This window comes from Serinus canaria, chromosome 2 (genome assembly GCF_022539315.1).
Source record: "Serinus canaria isolate serCan28SL12 chromosome 2, serCan2020, whole genome shotgun sequence".
NCBI classification, from domain to species: domain Eukaryota; kingdom Metazoa; phylum Chordata; class Aves; order Passeriformes; family Fringillidae; genus Serinus; species Serinus canaria.
In genome coordinates, this window is record NC_066315.1 from 79,738,147 (window position 1) to 79,762,398 (window position 24,252).

General features: G+C 38.1%; 1 protein-coding gene across 2 annotated transcripts in view; it reads left to right on the forward strand.

The window, feature by feature from the left end:
• CTNND2 (catenin delta 2) overlaps positions 1 to 24,252 on the forward strand; it is a 633,979-nt gene that overhangs the window by 511,027 nt on the left and 98,700 nt on the right. For both annotated transcript variants that reach the window (XM_050971546.1, XM_050971545.1), the window contains exon 12: positions 496 to 679. In XM_050971546.1, coding sequence (XP_050827503.1) covers positions 496 to 679 — 184 coding nt within the window. The remainder of the gene's footprint in view (positions 1 to 495; positions 680 to 24,252) is intronic.

Consider the following 24,252-nt stretch of genomic DNA (forward strand, 5'->3'; position numbering starts at 1 on the left):
CTGGACAGTTACTTCCATTACAGTGATGATCACAGGGTGGAGGTTTTGTTCTCTCCATGTGTATCTATCAACAGTGAAAGTTTTAGTGTAAATCAGAATCTGTTTTCTGCTACTGGCTTTTATTAATTTTACTTTGAAGGAAGATATCTGAAGACCAAGCCCTAAAAAATTCCTTGTGATACTCCTTCATTCCATGTGTGCTTCACAGCCTGCATCGTAACCAGCTGCTCAGTTTTTAGGCAGTGCTCTGAGAAATTTCCAGTGCTCCTGTGTCTATGTGTTTTGTATTTAAAGCTGTATTCCCACTGCAAAAGTTTGCAGGTGTCATTCAGCCCCATCTACAATGTGGTCTGTTTTGTTTTTGACAGAAACAGCTAAATTAAACACACCAGTGCTGTGAAATATATTGGTTTAGATTGGGGTTTTTTTAAACAAAAAAAACATTCAAACTTGTTTTGGAGAAGTGTTAATTATTACTCATTTTCCTTTTTGTAGGAGTTCTCTGGAATCTGTCCTCCTGTGATGCACTGAAAATGCCAATCATCCAGGATGCCCTTGCAGTGTTGACCAATGCAGTGATCATCCCTCACTCTGGATGGGAAAACTCTCCACTCCAGGATGATCATAAAATACAGCTCCATTCATCACAGGTGCTGCGCAATGCCACTGGGTGCCTAAGGTGAGTACTTCAAAACCTGAGCTTTACCTTAATCATCTTGCTTTTGTTTCAATTGGTATTCCTCATTCTTAGTCATCTGTGAACTAAATAATTGGTTTGTCCTTCAAGAAAGATGATGACTTTCAGTGATGTAAACCTAAAGTTGGAAATTAATTAGAATACAAGCTTCAGGTCATTAAAAAACAATCTCTAGAAGGGCTATTGGGGGGTTCTGTTTTTCTTTTCTTAGCTGTTTTCATCCAAGCTTGTACATTACATATATTTTTTCTCTTGTAGATTTGTCGTGTTTCCCCATTTGCTAAAGTAAAGTGGATATGTTCTCACTATTACATCAAATTCAATCAGTACAAAAAAGAATTAAGATGTTCACAAAAAGTAACGTGTCTTAAAGGTTCCAGATGCTATTGCTGGAGTTGTGATAAAAAAATAAGTAGATTTTTTATGCTCTGGGAAGATGAGAATTTCAATAGGAGACCAATCAATTTAACATTTTTCAACCAAAAGACTGAAATAAATCCTTAACAAATATGATACATATTTATGTTTGTGTTTCTATGCCAAACTTGTATATGCAATGCAAAGGTGCATTTATATAAATATGTGCAATTTGATCTGTCCATTCCTAAAAGTCACTGTAGATGTGAGAATGAAAACAGAATGAGTAAGAAGAGTTTCAGTTTTGACAAAATCTTACTAAAGGATAGAGTCATAGCAATTTCTGAATTCCAATGCATATCATTTTAATGAAATGTTTTAAGATAATAGGCAGGTTCTTCTTACGTGTAGATTTTTTTTCTCCAGGTATATTGGAGAAAATAATCTGTCCCAGAGATATAAAAGCAGATTAGTTAATATTTTTACATTCATCACAGAAAATAACATAGTGAATAGTAAGTGTCAGTAAGGCAATCTATGTAGTATGCTGCATCCCAAGCAGATATACATTAAAGAGCTAAATAAAAAAGAAAAGTGATAGGAGGCAAAGTAAATCAGTAATATTTTTATGTATCTGTAGCAAGCACCTTTTTGTCTTTGTGCTCTTTCATCAAATGAAATGTCTCACTTTTCAATGTTATATTGAAAAGTTTAAGGGAAAAAACAATAAATATTATTGACAGTTTAAATGCAACCAGAAGAGAAAGATAGTAGATAATAACTTCCATATTGCAAATATGGAATTAAATGCAGTATTGCAGTATTGGACTTCAACCAGCTGTGATTATGTGAATACCAGCTATCTTGGGGTATGTGACTGAAGCCAGGTGTTTGTTACCTGAGTTGTTTTGACTTCTTTTGAAAAGAGTTTATGATATAATTGTGTCACATTGAATTCAAATCACTACCAGAAAAAGTAGCCATAATCGCTAGGAGATGTAAGAAAGTGTTACATGAAGACCTTTGCTACATTAAAAGTCTCACATTTACAGTATTTAATGTGTCTCAGTTAAAGAGCTGCCTCTGAAAGAAACTTCTGGTCCAAATTTGGGGCTTCACAGTGTCCACCCTTTGAGTAAGCATGTCCAGTGTTGATCTCCCCTCACCATAAGCTCCATCTTCCTGTTAATTTTTCTCAACTGCTTCTCAGGGACCAATGCTCATCCCTGATCCTGCAAACCTCCGTTTTTCCTACCTCTTAGTTGACGATTCTCATTGCACACTGGTCTTGAAATCTTTCTTCTTTCTGTTTTTTTGTTTTGTTTTGTTTTGTTTCTTGTGAGTGTGTGTGCACGCCCATTTGCAAACTGATGTGAGCTTACTGTAGCCTGCAGCCTGGGTCAGCCTGAGGACTGGGGCCACGGGAGAAGGGTACGTTGCCTATGGAACACACACTGCTTTGCAGCAAGGCTTACTGCCGAGCGCTTGCTGGGCTGCTCTCCTGGCAGAATGGCTTCTGGGCAGCTCGTGCAAAATAAGCTCATATCTGCCTGCAAAAGACTGTGCATATTATAGCTCCTGAATCCTTCCCAGCTAGCTGTGGCAGCAGCTCAAACTGCTGTCCTGAGCAGCTTGGTCTTCCTTCTAAGCCCTTCAGTCATAGTACAGCTTTTTAATATCTTTCTGAAATCAAACTCTCACTATTTCCCAAATGCATCTTTCTATCCTCCCTAGTGGCTTCAGATATTTTTTTGGCCTTCATCCATCTTCTTTAGATAGTTCCATCCCACTGAGTCTGTGTGAATGCTCTTTGGCAGAGCAAGAACATTTGGAGAGGGTTGAAACTTACTTCTACTTCACACCAGTGGTAACTTCTCTTGCTTACTTTTCCCCACTGTTGAAAATATCTCTCTGTCAAATGTTAAATCTGAGATTGTGCAAGAGAGAAAAGTGCAAGCTCACCCCTGAGACGGTAACTGGTTTCTTCTTTTGAATTCATGTAATATACTGGGACTGTAGACTGGAGGACACAGCAGGTGTCAGAATGAAAAGATTAGAAAATTATATGAAGATGGTTGGAGTCTTGCTCTGTTCAGGTGAAAAACCCACCACCCTCAATAAACTGAACAGTTTTCACACTTTCCACTTGGGTCTAGTTACAAGACCTGTATTTCCATTTCAAGATCTCAGTGGACATGGGAGGTAAATCAAGAAGATGTAATGTGGTTGCTGGCTGAGGTGGTGCTGTGCTTATCTGCTAGATGGAAAGTCCATTGTCATCTTCCATGGGGGAATTTCTTCTAAGACTCTGGTTTGGTTGTCCTCTGCTGTTTTCTTTTTCTGTTTTTGCTAGAGCTCATTTTGAGGGGATGCAGTTAAAATTCACTTGCATCGGGGTTACCAGTGACAGTGCTCAGTATCAGAGGAAGATTAGTGGTGTTCAGGATACTTGACGAATTCTGAATATCTAATGTTGACAGATTTTAGAGACTTCAGGTTGTATTACATGGGTTTAATGCTAACAAATATGCCAGGAGGATTTGGTTTGAGGGCTTTTTCAGTCTTCTGTGACTTTCATTGTCTGACGTATTCACTGCTGAAAACGCTAAATAATATCTGAGAGGTGATGTAATATAATTCATCCCATATACAATGCTATTAAGTAGTCTACAATGACAATACAGGAAGAGTAGGATCTTTGTTTTGTGTTTTTATCACAACAGTATATGAATTATTATTCTTTCTGCTGATCTTTGTTTTCTCAGTTTATTGATGAGAATTTCTTATGATTTTTAAATTTAAAAGTTGGCTATTACCTACAATTTGTTGTAGTCAGGCTTACTCATTATCTTTTATAACCACATTTTTATGTCTGTAACTCCAGTCACCCAGTAATGCAGCTGAAATCACATAAAATGCAGCAGCAATATCAGACCTTTTTCTCCTGTTATTTTCTCTTTTCCTTAAAGATGTTATTTACAAACTGCACTTTGCATACGTTTCACATTTTAAAAAAAATTATTACAATAGTGTACAAATTAATTTTGAAACAAATTTAAAGCTGGAACACTTTGAAATTGTTTAGATAATTCAAAGATCTAAATACAGCATTATGGCTATCACTTGCAAATTTAATCTAAATATTCAGCTTTCATAAATTGCCAGACCTCAGTATGACACGTTGGAATAATCACCCAATTTAGTTGCCTCCCCACTGAGATACTAGTACCTTACCCTCATTAAGCTCTGGTAAAGTTAGACTTCTTTTTTACCTTTTACCTTTTTTACCTTTTAGCTGTGACTCTTTTACTTGTGTTAGGGAAATACTGTATCTTTGATTTATAATTTCTGATTCACTTAAACAAATTAGGGATAGTCAGGTGAAAACTGAATTTGTAATCCCAGTTGTTAATTGGAGGGGGTTTGAAATTTAAAAATCAACAGGAGAGACATTGTTTTAACCTGAAATGTCAAGCTTACTTATTACAAAACTATAAATCCTTGTCCTAAGATTTATTTGAAAAAAATCACAGACAAAAAAATTTCAAAAATTTTTGCCTCAGGTATAATTTGTAACCTTGTTTTTCTATTATTTTTAAATGAATTCAATTTAAATGAATACAGTCTGAGGACTTTAATGAATTTTAAGACTTGACTGTTTTAAAATTCTAATGTGGGTTTAGACACAGACTTGTTCGATTATTTTTCCTTGCTCCATGTTTTATTTAATCTTTAGTCATACACTGAAAGTACAGGGGAAACTGTGAAAATCAGAGACCTGTTAAAATATTTTTCTTTACCCCATTAGTCTATTAGAAATTGTATGGGAGTATAATTCAAGAAGTTATTTATTTAGAAAGCTCCGTATCTTTACAAGGTTCATACTTCAAACTTTCGTACTTGTGAAACCTTTAATAAAATACCTTATAATTTTCAGTTATTTTTCAAATGAGTTAATATGTTGCAAACTCTCAAAGTAGTGGAGCAATGGGGGAAGGTGCTTTTAAAACATGAATAACTGACCCAGTAGTATTTTCTGGATAGATCAGCTTTTGGAAGGAACAAATTGACTTGTTAAAACAATTTTTGTTAGCTGTGAAACCTAAATATCAAATGTTTTCAACCGGTTTGTGGGTGAGTGATGTATCTCACAGAGATTTACATCCAGTGCATTTGTCTCACTGTCTTATTTCTCCAGTTCTCTTCTAAACATCCACAGTCTATTGCCTCCTGTCCTTAGGAACTTCTGTACTCTGTTTTCAATAGAACATTCTGCTGCATACTGACAAAATAAGACATGGGAACAGCATCAAATAAATGACTCAGACTGTATTATCTGTCATCTGTTCAGTTTTTAGGGATACATATGTATAGACATGTATGTGAAACATGTTTGTGACTAAAGTGACACATGGATGTGTGTGCATAGGTGTGGGTGTGTTTGTGTTGTATACACTCAGATATAGAAAGGATGATTATGGAAGCCATAACACCTTTCTGTTCACTGACTGCTGCAAGCTCTGAATATCTGCTGTTGAGTACAGATGCAGCTGGCTTCTTCCAGTAGGTCCAGGACCATTGTTGCTATTTTGTGATTCTCCTGTTAACAGAGCAGTCATGTTTTGTCCATCTCTGTTGATGCTGTGGTGGATACAGAGATTTTAGACTTAGCAACCCACCTCAGTTCTTCCCATGCTTTTCTAGAACCAAAGAGCTCTTCTCAGGCTCTGACCGTGCAATTTTGTCCACGGCAAGCCCACGTTTTCTGTCAGAAAGAAACCTGTCAGGATGGAAAGTTATGACAAAACTCAAATGAATGTTGTATTTCCACAGACAGCCTCCTCAAAGGAGGGACTGTTGCTTCAAGCAGGTCCCACAAGCCAAAACGGGAAAAAGCACAGGAAATAAAAAAGTCAGTCTGCAGGAAAATGTGTATTTCACCTTTTCAAGAATCTAGGTTCCAGCTGAGAAAAGAGTCACAAACCAATTGAGAGGCCACAACAATTGCATCCCAGTTATGCCGAAAGTTTTGAAGGTGAATTTCTGCAAGATATTAAAGAGATTGTTCCTTCCTGAGTGCTGCAATTGTTCAGAAATGTAGCTGAAATAAAAGTCTAATGTTAAGACTCGGGGGGAGAGGGAGATTTTAGTAGGAATAGATCAGTGTCCTCTGATTACTGCTGTAATATTTTTATTCAGAAGATACTCAAGGGAAAAGTACCAACAGAATTAAATGTGTAGTTGTGTCAGATATTTAAGCACCCCACTTTTTTCTTCACAGTGTAGTTATTCCTAATTTGCATATTCATGAACTAATTTATAAGGTTTATACAAGGTCATACTGTATTAATTATAGCAGTGGCATTCAAATGGCACTCTCAAGTATAGTGCTTTTAATGCTTCTTCAGCATTCCTGGTAAAAGCATTATTTCAACATATCAAATTGATGCTTCAAATTCTGTATAGCTCTGGAAGTTTATTCTGAGCTCATGCTAATGAAAATGTTAAACAGAAATTTTGATTTTAAGCTGATATTATGGAATGCTCTTTGTATTCATTTTTGGTCTAAAAAATAATACAACATAATTCCAGCCACTTTTTACTTATCTGTACTTAAAAACATAGAAGCTTTGGTGGCATAATTCCTTCCTGCATAATTTTATCTGATAAAAGAGATGCTGATATGCTCTGCAAAAATCTGCCTCCAAACACAGAACAAACTCCCAATGTATTGATTTGTCACAGAGTTACCCAAAACGTGATTTGTCAACATACATCTTCAAAATACTGTGTAAGTGGTTCCTGGGCAAACAAGGAAACTCACTCATGGGTCAGTGGCGCTTCATGTTTGGATACCAAATAGAAATACTGGACTTGTATGTTGAGATTTGAGGACTTAGCTGAAATTTAGTTCTTATTCTTCAATTGACGTATTTTATTCTCTTTAACGTGAATGTACGTGAATTATTTCAGGGAAAAAAGTCCATAGCTTAACTGGGTGTCATACAATTAGAAGTATTTACTAATTGCCATGGCAGGAGTGTGTTCTTCCTGTATTTAAGTAATTTACTGTTTCTGGAAATTAGAGACCTACATGTGAAAAGAATGAAATATCAGATGCCTTTTGCATCTGATGATATTCTTAGGCTCAGCAACAGTGACAAAATTATAAAGTGTTGCTTCTAATGCTGAATGGCTTATCATGTACCCTAGCCTTAAATGTGGGGGGTGTTGAATATCTCAAGTATATTAGAAGGACTGACTGTTTTTTCAGCTTTTGATGATTTTAATTCCTTTCAGGTTGAATGCCTACTGTTAAGTAGTGCCTAGTGTGAAAATTAAATGTCCACTCTTTTTTGCATAGTTAGGTAGTATTCATTTACATTTCCTTCTGCCAGAGGTTTAAGCCTTGAGGATGTGAATGCTTTGAAGAAAGTAAATAGTTTCATTTGTGAAATGGCTTCAACTTTGTTGTTTGGGTTTTTTGTCATTTCAAAACTGTTTCTATTTATACAGTAACAAGTGTAGGCTTGGCAGACACTGTAAGAAAGTATGATTTGAGTCTTAGTGTCCTGCTGGCTTGAATTTAGCTGACTCTTAAATAGAGTTGACAATAACAGGTCTCCTTCTCACTGACCAGCTGCAGAGCTGAGTATCACAGTGCCACAGATGTTTTCTTTTAGGGAAGAGCCCCCTAAGCCTGTGTGGTACCAGATGTATTTTAGAGCTCATCCATGCAGTCACTGTGTGAGAAGATAAAGAGATGGAGTCAATTTTTTCTTGGCTTTCTGGGCCCATTGAGAAGAATAACCACCAGTGTCACTGGGAATCAAGGTGTACCTCTGTTGAGGCTTTGCTGACCATCAAAAATCCTAAATAGTCCTGTTTGAATGGGTACTTTGAAAAACTCATATAGTCTGGCTCCACAGAAAATATTATTTGTCTCAGCATGAGAGAAAAGCTGACAGTGACAATTCTGTGGCACCACTCATGGTCACAGTGATTGATGATAGAGGATGATGTTTTATTTACCCAAGAAAGATGAGAAACACAGTCATTCAGAGTTTGTATGCCCACTCAATTTCCCCAGAGGTAATAAAATAACACTCAGTAAGTTTGGGTTCTTTGGTCCTCATTGTGGGGTTTCTATATTGACTAGATTTTCTCTTCCTAAAACTGTTTGCATTACTAGGCAATATGAAAAATTAACATGTGAAAACACATGGCTTTGAATAGTGAAGGAAAGCATGGTGTACTTCTGCAACTTTCCCTCTTTTTCCCTTGATAAATGGCTTCAAATCTGGAGAAACTTTGCCTAGGAGTGGGAGATCATTTGGTCTCTGCTCAGTCTGAGGATTTGCAGTAGAGAGATGTATTTGAAGTATGCTGAGCTTGCTTCAGCCTTCTGAATAAGCCAGCCAACATCACAGAGTAAACATTTTATCACCTCCTTTCAGAATGTTGTGGGCATGTGAACTGTTGGACTTCAGGCACAGGAGTAATTTATGCCAGCAACCCAAGCTGAGGCAGTACTCAAATTTTTTTGTGAGAGAAGGCTTTGATGGCATTTCCCATGTCTGCAAGTTGGTGAGCTACTGAGAGCTGGTGAGAAATGCTCTCCAGCAGTAAGTGTAGCACTGAAGCCCCAAGAGCTGCAGTCCCTACTAATCACATGCACAAACTTTGCAACTGTTTTCTGTTTGGGAAATATTTTGCCAAGAACTGTCCTGGTGAAGTAAGTAAATAAATAAAAATACAGCTCCTGAGGAGTGTGATGAAACATGCAGACTGCCAGGCCTGCTTAGTTTGCAGTCCACTCAGAATGCCTGAGCTGAACACTGAAAAGCAGAAGATCTTTTCAGAATATTGTATTTTGTGAAAATTTGCCTAGTGAGTGTTGGGATTGTGTTCTTTTTATCATCACTGAAAATCTCCATAGAGAAGTTTTAGCAGTTTGGAAGATTTTTTTGTTGGTCTCTTTTGATGAAGAAAGGGCAGTCTGGTAAGAACACATTGAAAAAAGGAGATGAAGACTGCTACTTGCAATAAAATGGATTCCCCCCTTTCTGAGAGGATTAGTAAAATGGACAGTTAATTCGAGGGTAAATTGATGCTTCACTAAAGACTGAAGTAAAAAGCAAGTGATGCTTTTCACTAATCCAATTCAATTTCACTGATTTTATCCAATTTGAATATTTCTGTGGTCATAATAAAAACTAACACACAAGTGAAGTAACATGATGTAAGGCTTGGGCAATGGTGCTGATTTCCAGCTACAGCTTATTGAGACACACACAGCCTTGCAAACACTGCCTCAGAAAGGCAAGAGCAGCACTAAAGGAGAGGATTTTTGTGTGTTCTGCTGGTAAAGTCTGTGCTAAGTTTCTGTCTAATACAGAAAACAAGGTGGCACACTGCCCTTTTCAAAAATTAGAGATACTGGGGGTTTGTATTTCTGGTGTTTATTCCCGATTGTCTTCCCTAAATTAGCTTCATATACAGTATTTTCAATGTCTTTATTACTGGTGGGGAAATTTTCTTGGGAAAGAACATACATTCAGTAAAAAAAATTAAGAATCCAGTATTTTAAATGCATAAGCATGTGTAGTAAAACCCTTTAACATCTGCCTGATAGATGTCCTTTCACAAGAGCATATAGTGACAAGGAGGAATGGTTTCAAACTGAAAGAGAGTAGGTTTAGATTAGATGTTAGAAGGAAATTCTTTACTGTGAGGGTGGTAAGGCACTGGAGCTGGTTTCCTAGAGAAGTTGTGTATGCTCCATCCCTGGAAGTGTTCAAGGCCAGGCTGGATGGAGCTTTGAGCAACCTGGGATAGTGGAAAGTGTCCCTGCCCATGGCAGGGAGGCTGCAGCCAGTTGGTCTATAAGGCCCTTCCAACCCAGACCATTTTATGATTCTACAGTAGTATTTTTAGCTAGGATTGCACACTCCATGCAGACAATTTCTGTGACAAAGTACTTTTGAAGTATTTGTCCTAGTGTAGCTTTTTTACATTCACAGCTCATTTATTTTTGTCATGTAGTCGTTTATTACAGTTAGTTGGTTCCAGCTTCAGCGTTTCCTCTTGAAGGACAGTAGTATTGTGAAACACCTCCTCTTCTCCCCCTGCTGTCATTCATCCATCTTTGCGTTGGATTTCCTGTGCACAAAAGAACAATATTTGGAAAGTGTTTAAAAATGATGGTTGCGAGAGGGCACAATACAGGTATTATGCCCACACAAATTTGAGTTTAGGGTTAGGGGTTTTTTTAATCCCCTTATTAAGTAAAAATACCCACTAGAATGGATAATAAAAATAGTTATTTACAAAAAACTTACTTAATTCCCTGGATTCACTTTTGTGCTGAGGAAGTCTTTTAGTTGACTAGTCAAATTGATTGACTTTGGTTGATTTTGAGACCTGCTGTGTTTGCTTGCCAGACTTCATGTTAAGAAGGAGTGTCTTCTAATCAATGCAAATATGAGAAAATGCACAATTTTGTTTGCACTCCTGTTAGTTACTTAGGCATTAGAGTCAGCTGCCTGTGCTTGTGGTCTGATTGCACAGGTGGGCACTTGTAGTCAGTGAGGAGAGGGACCTACAGCTGCCTGGCCTTGGGCACAGCTCATCACCTCAGAAGTATTTAAACCCACAGAAATAAGGACAATCTTATTTTTAGTTAACAAACACAGTAGGAGGTCATCCTTTTCATAGCCCATGTGATAAAGGGAGCAGAGCAGGGAGTAGTGTTGGTTTGTATTCACCAACAGCATGACCAAAACCAAACATTTGTGAGTTAGTATGAGTATTTGCTGTGCACACCAGAAGGATCAGCTTGAGAGAAGAACCAACTGAGACAAGTTCAGTAAACAGGGTGCAGCTTTATTAATTTAATATCAAGGATGATATAACTAGGGTGGTATCTTCTGTGCTGGATGTCAATCTGCATTGGAAACTGTGTAGTCCTCCTTAGCCCACTCTGAGATGGAATTGTGTCCCCCTTCCCTGTCAGGTTGCAGAGGTTACTGAGCACATCTGGTCCACACACAAGGCATAGGCTCCACCAGCAAAATCAGCAGGAGTGTGGCTGCCACTGGAATCACCAGCACTGAAACAGGGAAGAGGGAAATTCACATGAATGATTCCATTTTCGGAACTTAAATTTTATACTGAAATTACATGGGAGTTTTTAATTGTTTTTACAACAATGTGTTTGCTTTTTTTGTTTTAGAGAATTGGAAGTTTTGATTTTGCCTTCACCTAGGTTATAGAAGAGTCAGCTAAAAGAGTCCTTGGGCACTGAATTACTCCAAGATTTCCAAGGTTTTTTTTTTTATTAATATTATTCTATTTGGGCTTGAATAAATCAAAACTGGAGTGCATAAATAGGCAGTGTTTCCACCTTGAAGGATTTCAGGAAAACAAATTGTCCTCCTTTGATTATAAAAGCAATTTATGACTTTTATTAGGTGTCTTATTTAACTAGACACCTGTGAGGTACTGGTTGTTTAGAGGCATACTAGTGCTGTATGTATGTCACATTTGTGTATACAAAGATGATCTGTAAATAATCAGTTTGGTTTACAATTTTTTCCCCTTAATATGTAGGTACTTTAAGCACTTCACTAGTATTATTATCTGTAATGAAAATGCATAATTACTTGCTAATAAAACAGGAAGATGTGTGCATCTCTAGAGGGGATTGTATGGGGTTTTTTTTGTACTCTTCAGTCTGAATAATGGGGTTGGTAGAATTTGTTTTAAGGCAGTAGGAAGTGATTGCATTAGCACAAATATTTTATTCAAGAATCATGGCTCCACATATCATGAAACACCATGGAAAGCATTAACTGATTAATTATCCCCCATAATTCTCCGACGTGTCTCTGTCTAGATTATAATGCTTTCAGTGTCGCTTCTGCTGGGGTTACATTTTGCCTGACCTTATGGCAGACATGCAGTGTAATTACTAAATAGGGGCTAATTTATGTAAACAAATGTTAGTTTTTCATAGCATGAGCTCTATCATTATGTTTTATTGCTAGTGGATGTGTTATGTAGTCAGCCATTCTTCAATGGTTTGGATAGACCATTATAGTAAATTATCTCTGTACTATAAACTAAAAAGATTAGAGTTTACAGAGTGAAAGTAGCATAACCCTTTATATTTATATTTCTTCCCCTATAAATATGTGAGACCTTCAACTGATCATACTTTAACAAAGTAAATATATTTTACTTTGTGTGAGGGTACTTCAGGTATTTTCCATTTAGTACAGTTTGAAGGATTCTAATGCAAGCCACAGCTTGTATCAGATGTAATAGACTTTTAAAAATATGCAGGAGCTGGAGTTTTTTAAATACTGTGGTAACTGTCATGTACTGACCTTCATCTATCAAAAACTTCTGAGGTAGCTGCCATACAGTAAAAGAAATTGATTTCCACTGTTTCTTCTAGTCTAAGTTACCCTGATAGCCCCCATTCTTAAATCAAGTGCAGGAATGTGTTATGAGGATAACAGTGAAACTACCCACCCGTTTTCTTCTTGGTTTCAGATAGTACTAATAATAACATTTCCTTCTTTCTTTCCTCACTTCTTATTCTTAGATAAGGAAAGAAAGGTGAATTGATCATGTTTATAGTGACATCTGAATACCTGCCTGTTTTCACTGCTGCAGACATGCAGCAGTATTGGGAATGGGTCTCTTGGCAGGCATCTAAGCTTATTCATGCCTTTCCTGTTTAATCATTTCACATTTACTCCTCTCTGCTGGAGGTCTGTCCTTGTGTTGTTCATTCTTTCAAGTTCATGTATTCAGTAAGAAACAAGTTATTAATCAATTTTATCAATAATAAATATTTGTTCAAGTCTAGAATCTGCAATGAGAAACAGAATGGCATCCAGCAGATGTCATTTGGGAATTTGCTCTGCTTTTTTCATAGTTAGTGTGAAGTGAAGTGAAGTTAGGGGCCTCAGCACAGCTCCTGCTACTGCCTCACCTGAAGCAGTACTGCTGTTGCAGTCCTTGATACCCAGGCAGCAAATAGGAATGATGCTGGCAGTGCAAGTGTAAGCTAACTTGCAGCACTGGGTACATGATCCCTGCAGCAGGTTCACATCAGCATGTTCAGCCAGCAGTACAGACTATTGCATCTGATATCCACTTCCTGTGGTCCCTCACTCTACATTTAGATTGTTATTCTTAAGTCTAGTGGCATTCTTCTAAGTTTAAGTTTGATTGTTAAGCATCCCTGCCTAGGTATTTAATCATTCCTCCTGACTGCAGCATCAAGGTATCCATGGCAGTCACACACTCAGTGGATTCTGAAACCTTTGTGAATCCATTTCAGAGGAGAAAGGTGTGCATGAATTTAAAAAACAAACAAAAAACAAACAAACAAACAAAAAAATCCCCCAAACCACCAAACAAAAAGGAATCATCCTGCTGGGAACTTGGGAGCAAATCATGCTCCCATACTGGAAGACTGGAAATTATGGCAGAACCACTCACTTGGGTAAACAGAAAGTCTCCTGAAGCACAGGAAGAAACCAGAATTCCTTTAAAGGAATATGAAAATCTGCATTTGGAGATAAAATGAGGAAGATCAAAGACCAGCAGGAGATAACTTGGGATATAAAGGGTCACAGCAGGGGATTTTACAAGCATATGTATCCTAAAAGGAGAAGGAAGTTGAGAAAATATAAGTTCATTAATGCATGGGGAAGACAAATTAGTGATGGATAAAAGGGAAAAGACTGAAGAACTCAACACCTGTTGTGCCACAGTTTTATCAGGCAAATCCTGCTCCTGGACTCCTGTATATTTCAGTGTGTTTTAAGAAGAGCAAGAAGAAGAAGCAGGCATGGGCATCAACAGAATAAGGGCTATTTGGAGAATATACATATATATATATATGTATTTGGATCCATGACACTGGATGGAATTTACCCAAGGGTACTGCAAAAAAAGCTGATTGGTGCAGTTGTGAGGCATCTATCACACTGCTGTTTTGGGGAGGTGACTGAGAACTAGAGAAAGGCTGAAAATTATTCTGGCTTTGAGGAGAACAGAAATAGTCTGAAGATCACCTTTTATCTCAAACCTCAGAAAAAACACGGACTATGACTTTTTAGAATCCATTTCAAAGCATATGATGGAGGAACAGTCAGCATGGATTTACCACTGGCAAATCATGTTTAGTGAGCGTGATTGCCTTGTGTAATAAAGTGTTTGTCCACGTGAATGAAAGGAGAGCACTGATGGAATATACTGTTCCTTTATTGTTTTATTTGTAAATCCTGACTAAAACAGCACACATTTGAAAAGCAACTGGGGTTTATAGAGAACACCAATCCAAATATGAGCCAACAATATGTTCTCTTCCTGTATGTGGCAGACTGGGATTCATCTGTGACCAGCAGGTGCATGGAAGAATATCTCCCTTTTCTTGGTACTGCTATGGACACCTGAGCAACACTGTTTCCATCTTTGGGCCTACTCCATTCAATAAGAATTCTCAGAATCTGGAGAGGGTTCAGGGAAGAGGTCACAAGTTTCAGTCTGGGAAGTTCAGATTGGACATTGCACTTTAGGAGGGAGGCAGTGCAACGCTGGAACAGAGAGGTGGTGGAATGTCCATCCTTTGATCACTTCAAGGCTCTCCAACAAAACCGCTGACCTTATCTGGTCTTGGTAATCTTTCCATAGGCAGCAGGCTGGACTCTGATGGCTTCCTGATGGTTCTTCCAACCAGTGAGTCTAAGATTACATGAGTGACTTGAGTTTCAAGTCAAGTCCCTAGAAAACTGGGAATACAGAAAGTACAAGTTCTGAGACGAAATCTGGAAAAGAACAAAATTCCCTTACCTCCTTTCTCATGTCAGGGCCATTATTCGTCTTCCCTTGCATTGATCATGGAGCTCTTGCTGACAGAGGCGAGCAGGCTAATGGAAAACAGCCCCAACAAACCCTTCTAAGTGAAACTGTCAGTCACATCCAATAAATCCATTGTGTGCGGTGAAGTCCCACACAAGAGCGAGTCCTGCAGGGGTGAAAAGTGACAGCATAGACAACATATCACAACCATTCTGTAAAAGGGGGTTGAATGAAGGATGCAGAGGCCATAATTTAGATATTATGTGAGTTTTCAGTGCTTGACTTTCTAACTGTTCTGTGAAGCATGTTACAAGGATGAGCTGATTAGCAATTGCAAGTATGATTACTTTCAAATGTCAGCCAAATAGCTCAAGGAAGATTTGTATTTGAAAATCTTTTTTCAGTTATGGTTACATAGGCTAATAAGTGTTAATTTGGGTTCTCTTAATAAATAAGCAAATAAGTGCTATTTTGATGGTACTTTAAATTGATATGTGCAGTTACAATATTGGACATTTTTAATTAATGTTAATTTAAATAGACACTTTCAGAATTGCAGTTGCAAGCTGCTTTTTGTATTCTTTACATTAAGCTGAAATTGCAGAGAAAAAGTATTGACCATTACATTTACAGTGTCTTGCCATTTGTAAGTCTCTAAATTCAGTTAAATCCCCTTGAAATTGCAACCAAACTTTAGAATTCTATGCAAAATATTATTACTACAATTTTTTAGGAACTGGACATAGAGGAAACACTGTAGATTTTTTTGTTAATCACTTTACCTTACTAGTACAACTTTGGGACATTTAAGTCTTATTTTTCAATCTCATCGGTACTTCCATATTTTACTGGAGTTCTCTGAACTTGTATACTGAAGTATTTCCAGAACTCTCTGCTGTTTGTTCCGAATGACTTCACCATTGGTCTAAATAAATAAAGATGGTTGCACTTAATCTATAAAGTAAGCTTTGAGAGGTTCTGCTTGTTACTGCTGTTCCTTCTGGTGTTATAGTAGTGATCAACTTCTCAGGCATTGCTATTTTTTTTGGCTGTCATGTTTTGTTCAGTTAACAGGGCAGATTTGTAAATCAAGTTTACAGCCTAGCAGACTGCCTGAATCTTCTGAGGCAGGTTATAGCACCAGTTTTCAAGTGGACTTTGGGTTATAAATGTGTAAATTGAAGACCTAGGTGATATAACTTTTATTTGGGGAAAGAGAACAGGAGGCATATTGATAGTCGTGATGTGATTCCTGTAAGAGGCTGTAATGGATAGCAAAGACAGGTGTATGAGGTTTTGCTGCCTGAATTAGGAATGCTTAACAGCTCAATTTAATTAGGCATGTTTTGAGAAAATATTTCATGGTGTGGATTGAATTTCAGGCATTATCTACATGCATGTGAGTGGCTTTGGCTGCAGTCATCACAGCAGTACCACGGCCCGGCACACGTAGTATTTGGAGAAGCCCCACACATCCCCAAAAACGTGGGGAAACACTGAAGTTGTGTTTTCCATCTGCCAGGGTGCTGCTTTCCATGGAGATTCTCAAGGGAACAGATGACATGGTTGACAGCGTTGTTGTGTGGCTTAATACCATTATGCTGAAGGCAAAATTTTAGGTAAAATGGTGAGGCAAGAGTGAAGATATATTTGGTGAGAAGCAGGCAGAATAAGCAGATAAAATTGAAGCTGGGTATGGATTACTACTTGTCTGTTGTAACCAAGAGTTTTATCTTAGGGACTTCACTACACTGCGGAATAGCATAAAGCAAAGAACTGCAGAATAGTTGTTTCTCAGTAATTCTCTCAGTGAATTATCTCAGGGTAGACCCTGTGTCTCCAGAGGAAGTTAGTGCAGGATAAATACTGCATATGAAATACTGATAACTTTTCCAAAGCTTCCTCCAGTAGGAGAGTTCATGCAGTGCCTGAATGTTCCTGAGGTGTTTAGTGGCACCCATTGGTGCCTGGGGGTGTTTCTGGAGTGCAGGTGTGCAGTTCTTCCCTTTCTCTAAACCCTGATGTGGTTTTATACAGCCAAGAAGTTCCCAGAGCTGTGATCTGAGATACACCAGCTGCCAGAGCCCAAGGATACAGGGAGTGGTGCTTGTGCCCAGCAAAGCCCAATCACTGTCTGATTCTGATTGCAGTAGGGGAGAGAGGGTGAGCCCCAGCTGAGGCCCCTTCCAATACCTCTGCCTCGTATGGTGGATAAGTAATTGGCTGGATGGATGCAGACAGAGAGTTGTGGTCGGTTGCTCTATCTTTAGGGGGAGACTGGTGATGAGTGGTGCCCCTCAAGGCTCTGTCTTGAGGCTGGTGCTCTTCACTATCAGTGATCAAGTGCACCTTCAGTGAATTTGCAGATGACATGAAGCTGAGCAGTGCAGTTGACACAACAGAAGGAAGGGGTCTCATTCAGGAGGACCTGGGCAAACTTGAGAAGTGGGCCCATGAGAACCTCATGACGTTCAACAAGTCAAACTGCAAGGTGCCACAGCTGGGTCTGGGCAATCACAGAGGTGAGTGCAGACTGGGAGAAGCCACTGAGAGCAGCCCTGCCAAGAAACACTTGGGAGTTCTGGTGGATGAAAGGCTGGACGTGAGCCAAGAGTGTGTGCTTACAGCCCAGTGTTATCCTGGGCTGCATCAAAAGCAGTGTAGTGAGGAGGTTAAGAGAGGTGGCTCTCCTGCACTGCTCTACTCTCCTGAGAGAGCAGCTGGAGTGCTGCATCCAGCGCTGGGGCCCCCAAAATCAGGTCGTGGACCTGTTGGAGCAAGTCCAGAGGAGGGACATGAAGACAGTGTGCTCTGGGCAGAAAGATAGCTCAAGGACAAGGAACTGAAACATTGCAATACTTGATTCATACACTTACTGTCTTGGTGGAGTGTCATTTTACCAGAGCCGCCTGCTAAGAAAGGAAGAAAAAATGCTCTCATATTTGCTACTGACAAATTTATTTCAGCTAGGTTTTGGCAGTGGAAATCTTCTCTGAGCTGAGAAATAAGTATTTTGCTTAAGTATTAAGCTTCCTAAAGTTCTATTAAATAATTTGCAATTTTTATACTTAATACAGGAAATTTTACTGTAATTCAGGGAACTGTGTTTGCACTGTTTCAGAGGAAGCTATGTTTTCAAGTAACTGACAATTAACTGAGAATAGTAAAATAATAATTACAAAATTAGAATGAGTGTTTATTCATAAGAGAACAGGCACCTTTATAAGCTGTAATTATCTTTTTGCTAATTTGGTCTGACTGGCAAACAAAGCATACAGAGGATGATTCTTTTTCCGCACATAGCAGCACTGCAGTCAGAGCACTGTTAGAGGTGACGTTTGTTGTAATGGCAGGTCCCATGGCAGCAGGTACTGATGGTGCTGAGTATCTCTTGCTCAGGGAATTCTAATTGTCAGCTGAAAAGTAAAAACAGCTGCAGAAATTCCTCAGCAAAGGAATAATTAACTTGAGACCGAGATGAAGTTTTTCACAGCACCAGTAACTTTATACTTGAAACCAGCTCTCACCTTTTTCTGGTTATTCAGTTTGAATAATTTTTTCCCCCATTCTTTTTTTTTATTGTTGGTGAATTGTGGGTTTCTAGAACACAATACATTCTGTGTCTTGGCACAAGAAACATGTATCTATGTATTTGTCTTCCTATGTAAGGGGAAACTTGATGGAAATAGGATGCACAAAGGTGCATCATGAGAGAAAGGAGACAATGATTCTGCAGAAAATTCTACTCAATCAGATACGCACAGCTCCTTCAAACTATATTTTTGGGGGAGAGGAAGGGTTGAGGGTGAGGTGTCCTCTTCTTTCACAGCCTACAAGTGTTTTGGTGCAATTTATAGAAAGAATCAGGATGAGACAAATACAGTAAATGTGTTAAATGCACATCTTTGCAGATGGGAGGGGGAAATATCTGAAGCATAATAGTGTATTTCATGGCCAAGCAAATAACAAAGAGTCTGATATATATGCAAGAGTTTTGCAAGCATCTTAAGGCACCAATGCAAAGTTTGAATTTAGCATTTAGTTTAACAGGAATGAGCAAATTGATTCAAAGGTATGTGTTAAAATGAAAAGGGAAAAATTAAATCTCTGATAATAAGTAATATCTGCCTTCTGAGCAGTTCTGTGACATACAAGAGAGCCAGGCATCAAAACAAGGCACTGTAGGGTCTTGCACGAAGTTTGTTCTGGCAGAAGATCCAGGTTGTCAGATGCCATCCTGGAGTATCAGCCAAAGGAGTGCAGAGCATCGACAGTAACCCTCATAGCAGAGTTTGTTCATTGTTCTGTATGGCATGGATTAGGTGGGGGTAAGTAGAGTTGTGGTTGAGTGATCCCCTTCTTTTTGCACAGGTTGACCCTGAGATGAGCTCAGTTGGTTAGAGCATGGTGCTAAGCAGCAGTGATGCACAGGGACTCATTAGGCTGAAGGGCATGCTAGAGGGTCAGTTCTTTCATCATCCCTCAGTGTGCACAGAAAGCTGTTTGGAGATGGGATAATGTGACATAATTTGAGGTAGGATGCTCACTGGCAATTTCAGGTGAACTGTCATGAAAATAGGACGCAAAGATACATATTTATTTCTTCTTCTAAAGGCACATTTGGACAAAGCGTAAGAACTGTAATTTATTATGCATCACATTATATGTTTTTTACAATTAGGCAATTTATGATAATGAGATTTCTTACAGGTCTTTAGCTCAAAAATTCATAACACAATAACACATTCATAACATAATAAGATGCTATTACTGGTAAGCAGCATAGATACCTTTATGTCTTTAATGGAGTTAAAGCATAAAGAAAACGAAATTGGGGGTTGAGATTGTTCTAGGAATAAGAAAATGCAATTTCACAGGAACAGTATCATTTAATTATATGACTAGAAAGAAATAATATGAGCAAATAATAAATTAATTTTGAGATACCTAACTGAAAATTTGGAAGAGGGAGCTTCCACAGAACATTTATGACAGGATTATGACAGTAAAAGAATTTACATACTGCAAACTAGTTTAGACAAAGAAGAGGGAGAAATGGCAAATAAGCAGCATTTCTAAAGAGTTTTAGTTTGGTAGGGAAGAAAGATGCCTCTCAGATTTGGAGAGAGACTCCAGCCAGAGAAATGTCCATAGCAGTCAATTCACTGAGAGCATGGGCAATCACACAGATGAAAATCATGTCTTCTATTTTGCTGTGCTGTGCTCTAACTTAATTTGTTTCAGAGCAGCATTTCATACTTCTGATACTTTAATAAGTGTTCTGCTTTGTGACTTCTTGTCCTCTGTATTAAAATTTCTAAGTGGCTGATCAAAAAGAAATGAAGCTAATAATCTAATGAACTGATTGGTGTTATAATTAATTGTGCTCATCTGATTAGTCAACAACCAAAGCTGATTTACCCTCCTTTCTTCTGGAGGCACTGCACTGATAATGGCTTTTCAAGACTGCAAAATAGATGCAGGAGGACACTTGAAACTCAGATGTGACAGGGAGATTGCTTTGTAGGTTAAGGGAATCATCTTACTTGAGCAATCACCATCCTATTTGTTTGTTCCTCCAGGATGATAGGATTGTATATTGCTTGGGTTTTTTTGGGAACCAAATCTTTATTCATAGGATTTTCAGAGTGATAACTTTGTTAAATATACCTATTTACATTGTTTCTGGTCTTATTTTTTGCAATTATCTTTTCCACTGAGTTCTAAAACCAAAGCAAGAGAGCAGTATAACTTTCCAATACTTTGATTTGTAAGACCTGAGGAGAACTGCGTTCCTGATAATGCTTTTACATGTTTCAAACTTAAGGGCAGAGGGAAACAGACTTACTGAGCTTAAATGTCTACCAAAGTTTATAAAAAGAATATGTCATGTGTTGTAATACCTCATGCAAAACTTTTAGGTTTGGTTTAGTAACAACTTAAAAATCAGCATACCCAATGTCAACTTAAAAATCAACATACCCAATGGAAAAGTGAAAATCAGAGCATAAAAAGTATATCCTATGTCAAAATGGAATCCAAAATTCATCTCTAATGCCATTATTTATTCTCATATTTGTCCAACTAGAAAGTCACATCTGAGCTGTCATTTAGCCCAAGTAGAATACTTGTTTTAACAGAGTGAGAAACCAGAATTACAGTGTCATGGTATCCCATCCCAGGGTTTAAAGTATTTTTTCCTCATACTCAGATGCTCTCCTGAGTTGCTATGTCTGAAATAAGCTCTATTAATTTTTAATTTTATTTTAAATTTTTTTCAAGATGTTTGCCTAGAAATGCATTCACATTCCTTTATCATCAAACTAGGAGAACTCATTTCAGCTTCCTATCCTTTCAAAATGTCTGTTTATTTGGAAATATAAAATTACTGGGTTGATACCTGAATCACAGATTTATCTTCTTGCATCATGTAGTAGAAGGAGTTTGGCAGTTGTGACACTTGGCTTTTAACTAACTGTGTGGTTGCTCTTAAACTGAATTTGTATGGCCAGTGGGTCTATGTGGCAGATGGACTGTTTTCCATGTAACAGGCATTCACTGGATATTTAGATGGGCTGGTTTTTCTGGCAAACTGACTTCCTATTGTTCCATTTGTTTGTATGAGCCACAAAGGAGACCAAGACAGGGACCTACAATTTACACATTGAAGCACTTTTTCTTCCATAGTTGTCATTTAAGAGAATTTAGGGACAACAGGACTCACTGGAATGCAAGACACTCAAATGACTGAGAAAGTGGAATGCAAGACACTCAAATGCAGAGATATTGGGCTTCAAACCACTTCCTTTTTTTCTTCTGTGATGTAGTGCAATGACATTCTTTGCACAAAGACTTCTGTGTCCTGGAGACCCAGTTCTAAGTGCCTTATTAGAATGGAGCAGAGGATGGCTCCAGAGGGTACCAAATCTCTAGTACTGAGCTCATCATTTGTAGCTATGATATTTTCTGAAAAATCCTTTCCTTAGGATTTTTTCTCCTGAGAAGCTGAGAGGCCTCAGGAACAAAATGTAAACAATTCTTATCTGCTGCTGTGGAATGCAACAGGGGGAATCTGTGATTGGTCTCATCTGGTTATTTCTGATTAATGGCCAATCACAGTTTGCCTGTCCAGATGGTCTCGGTCAGAGACGAGCCTTTGTTATCATTCTTTTTCTATCCCTAGCCAGCCTTCTGAAGAAATCCTTTCTTCTATTCTTTTAGTATAATTTTAATATAATATATATCATAAAATAATAAGTCAAGCCTTCTGAAACATAGAGTCAACATTCTCATCTCTTCCCTCATCATGGGACCCCTGTGAACACCATCACAATTGGTGACCCCAAGTGACGAAAAATTCGCACAATCGTTACTTGAGAGAGGGGAGAAAGGATGTCTTTAGTTCTTTAAGACCACAAGGTATTTAACAAATAAACTTTAGGAAAGTATAGCCCAAAGTCTGTTTTTCGTAGGTTTTGCCCTTAGATTTTGGGGTTTTTTTCTGATTACAGAAATTATACCTGTAAAACTTTTTCATAGATTTTTTAGTTGTTGTTTAGAAGTTTCATTAAATAAGAAAACTTGTCTTCTAGAAAAAGCACCATGCTTATATGTGATGGTCTGGTCCTTTTCTACTGCTATAGTCAAATAAGTCTTCTGTAGGTGGAATGTGCCCACTAGTACTGACTAGTACTGACCAATTTCAGGTAAAACCTGGCAGCAGGTCAGGAATGTATTTTGGTCCTGTGTTGGATTCTGAAGTTCCCCTTTTATCATGACCAGCTCAGGCGCTGAAATATTTCTGAGTGCATAGAAAAGAGGTTTGCATGTATTCCTGAAAAGCACAAGAGCTACACTGGGATTAAGTCAAGGAGAAAGAGCTGTCAAAAGTAAGACTTTATGTTTTTGTTTGTTAGTACTAGTTGTTCTTAAAATAAAAAAAAAAAGTCAAATATATCTAAGGATGGCAAGAAATTTCACACACTGTGAGAAGTTGGCTAAATTCCTTTTCCAAGTTTCAGGTACAAATGAAAATCCTTTTCCCCAGCTGTTGTGTATGTTACAATTTTGACTTTAGGAGAGTGATTTTTCTTTACAGCTAAAATTATATTAGAGAAATAACATTCAAATAATTTTATAAAGAGATCTCAGCAGTGTAAGGCATGCTGGTACACTCAGAATAATATTTTAGACACAGAAAATTACTGCCTTTTTCAGATAGTGTATTTCTTTGATGCTTACTCCAAACTCCAAAGCATTTTGTCTGCTTCTTTTCAATTGTTCTTAAGAATGCAGTCATAATACCAGGTTTTTCCTGAGACTGTAGCCTACAAAAGATAAAAGTGGGGATATTTTTATTCTTGTGGAAGTGTTTTTGCTAGGGCAGCTCATGCAAGTCAAAGACTTTCCTACAGTCCTAAACAGGACAAATAGAGGCTTCATCTTTAAGTGGAGAAGAAAAAAGTAGACATAGACATGCACAAGTAATCTGAGTTATAATACTTTAGAGATTGCTTGAATGGTTAATATAGAGAAAGGCAATTAAGAACATCAAAACAGACCAATAGATAAGCATTTGAAGAAAATAACCTGATAAACAATAGAGGTAGGATGAGGTTAATTGAAAACTGTTTAAGTCTGCTCAGTTTTGTTCTGAATGAGATAACAAGCTGAATAGAAAAATAAGAATGGACTACTTTCCAATGCTGAAGCATCTGACACGGTAATTTTTAGTTTTCACAGTGATCAGAACAGGTAGCCAGGGAAGAAATGTGGAATGAGACCAGTAGTACTTCCTCAGGGCATGCTCCCACTGGCCACATAGGTGTTTCACTGAGTGCTGGTGGGGGGGAGTGAAACCTGCATTTGGCAGCCTCAGTGCCATCCTGCTCCACAAATTTGTCCTGTTGCTCTTCAGTCCATGCCAGGAGTAAGAGCTGCAGAGTCCTCTGGACAGTGGTTCTGTAGGACAGAAGTGCCTGAGCTGATGCCGGTATTTAATGCTGGATCATCAAAAGCTGATGCTGCTGTATTTGCATTCTTGCAGTCTTAACACACCTAGAGCTCCATTTAGCAACATGACAACTGTAAATGGAGAAAAGTGTCTTGATGCTGACGTGTTTAAACCATTCCCATTTTGACCTTCAGAGTCTGTACCACAGCAGGTCTTCCCAAGGGCAGTAAGTGACTCAATATTCAGCTCTTTCTGAATGAACAGGTAGTATATTAAAAGCTGTATAAACAGATGAGCATTAATGAGTGCAGTGATTTTTTATGAAACCAGATACTATGTGGCAGAGAAATTAAATATCAAAACA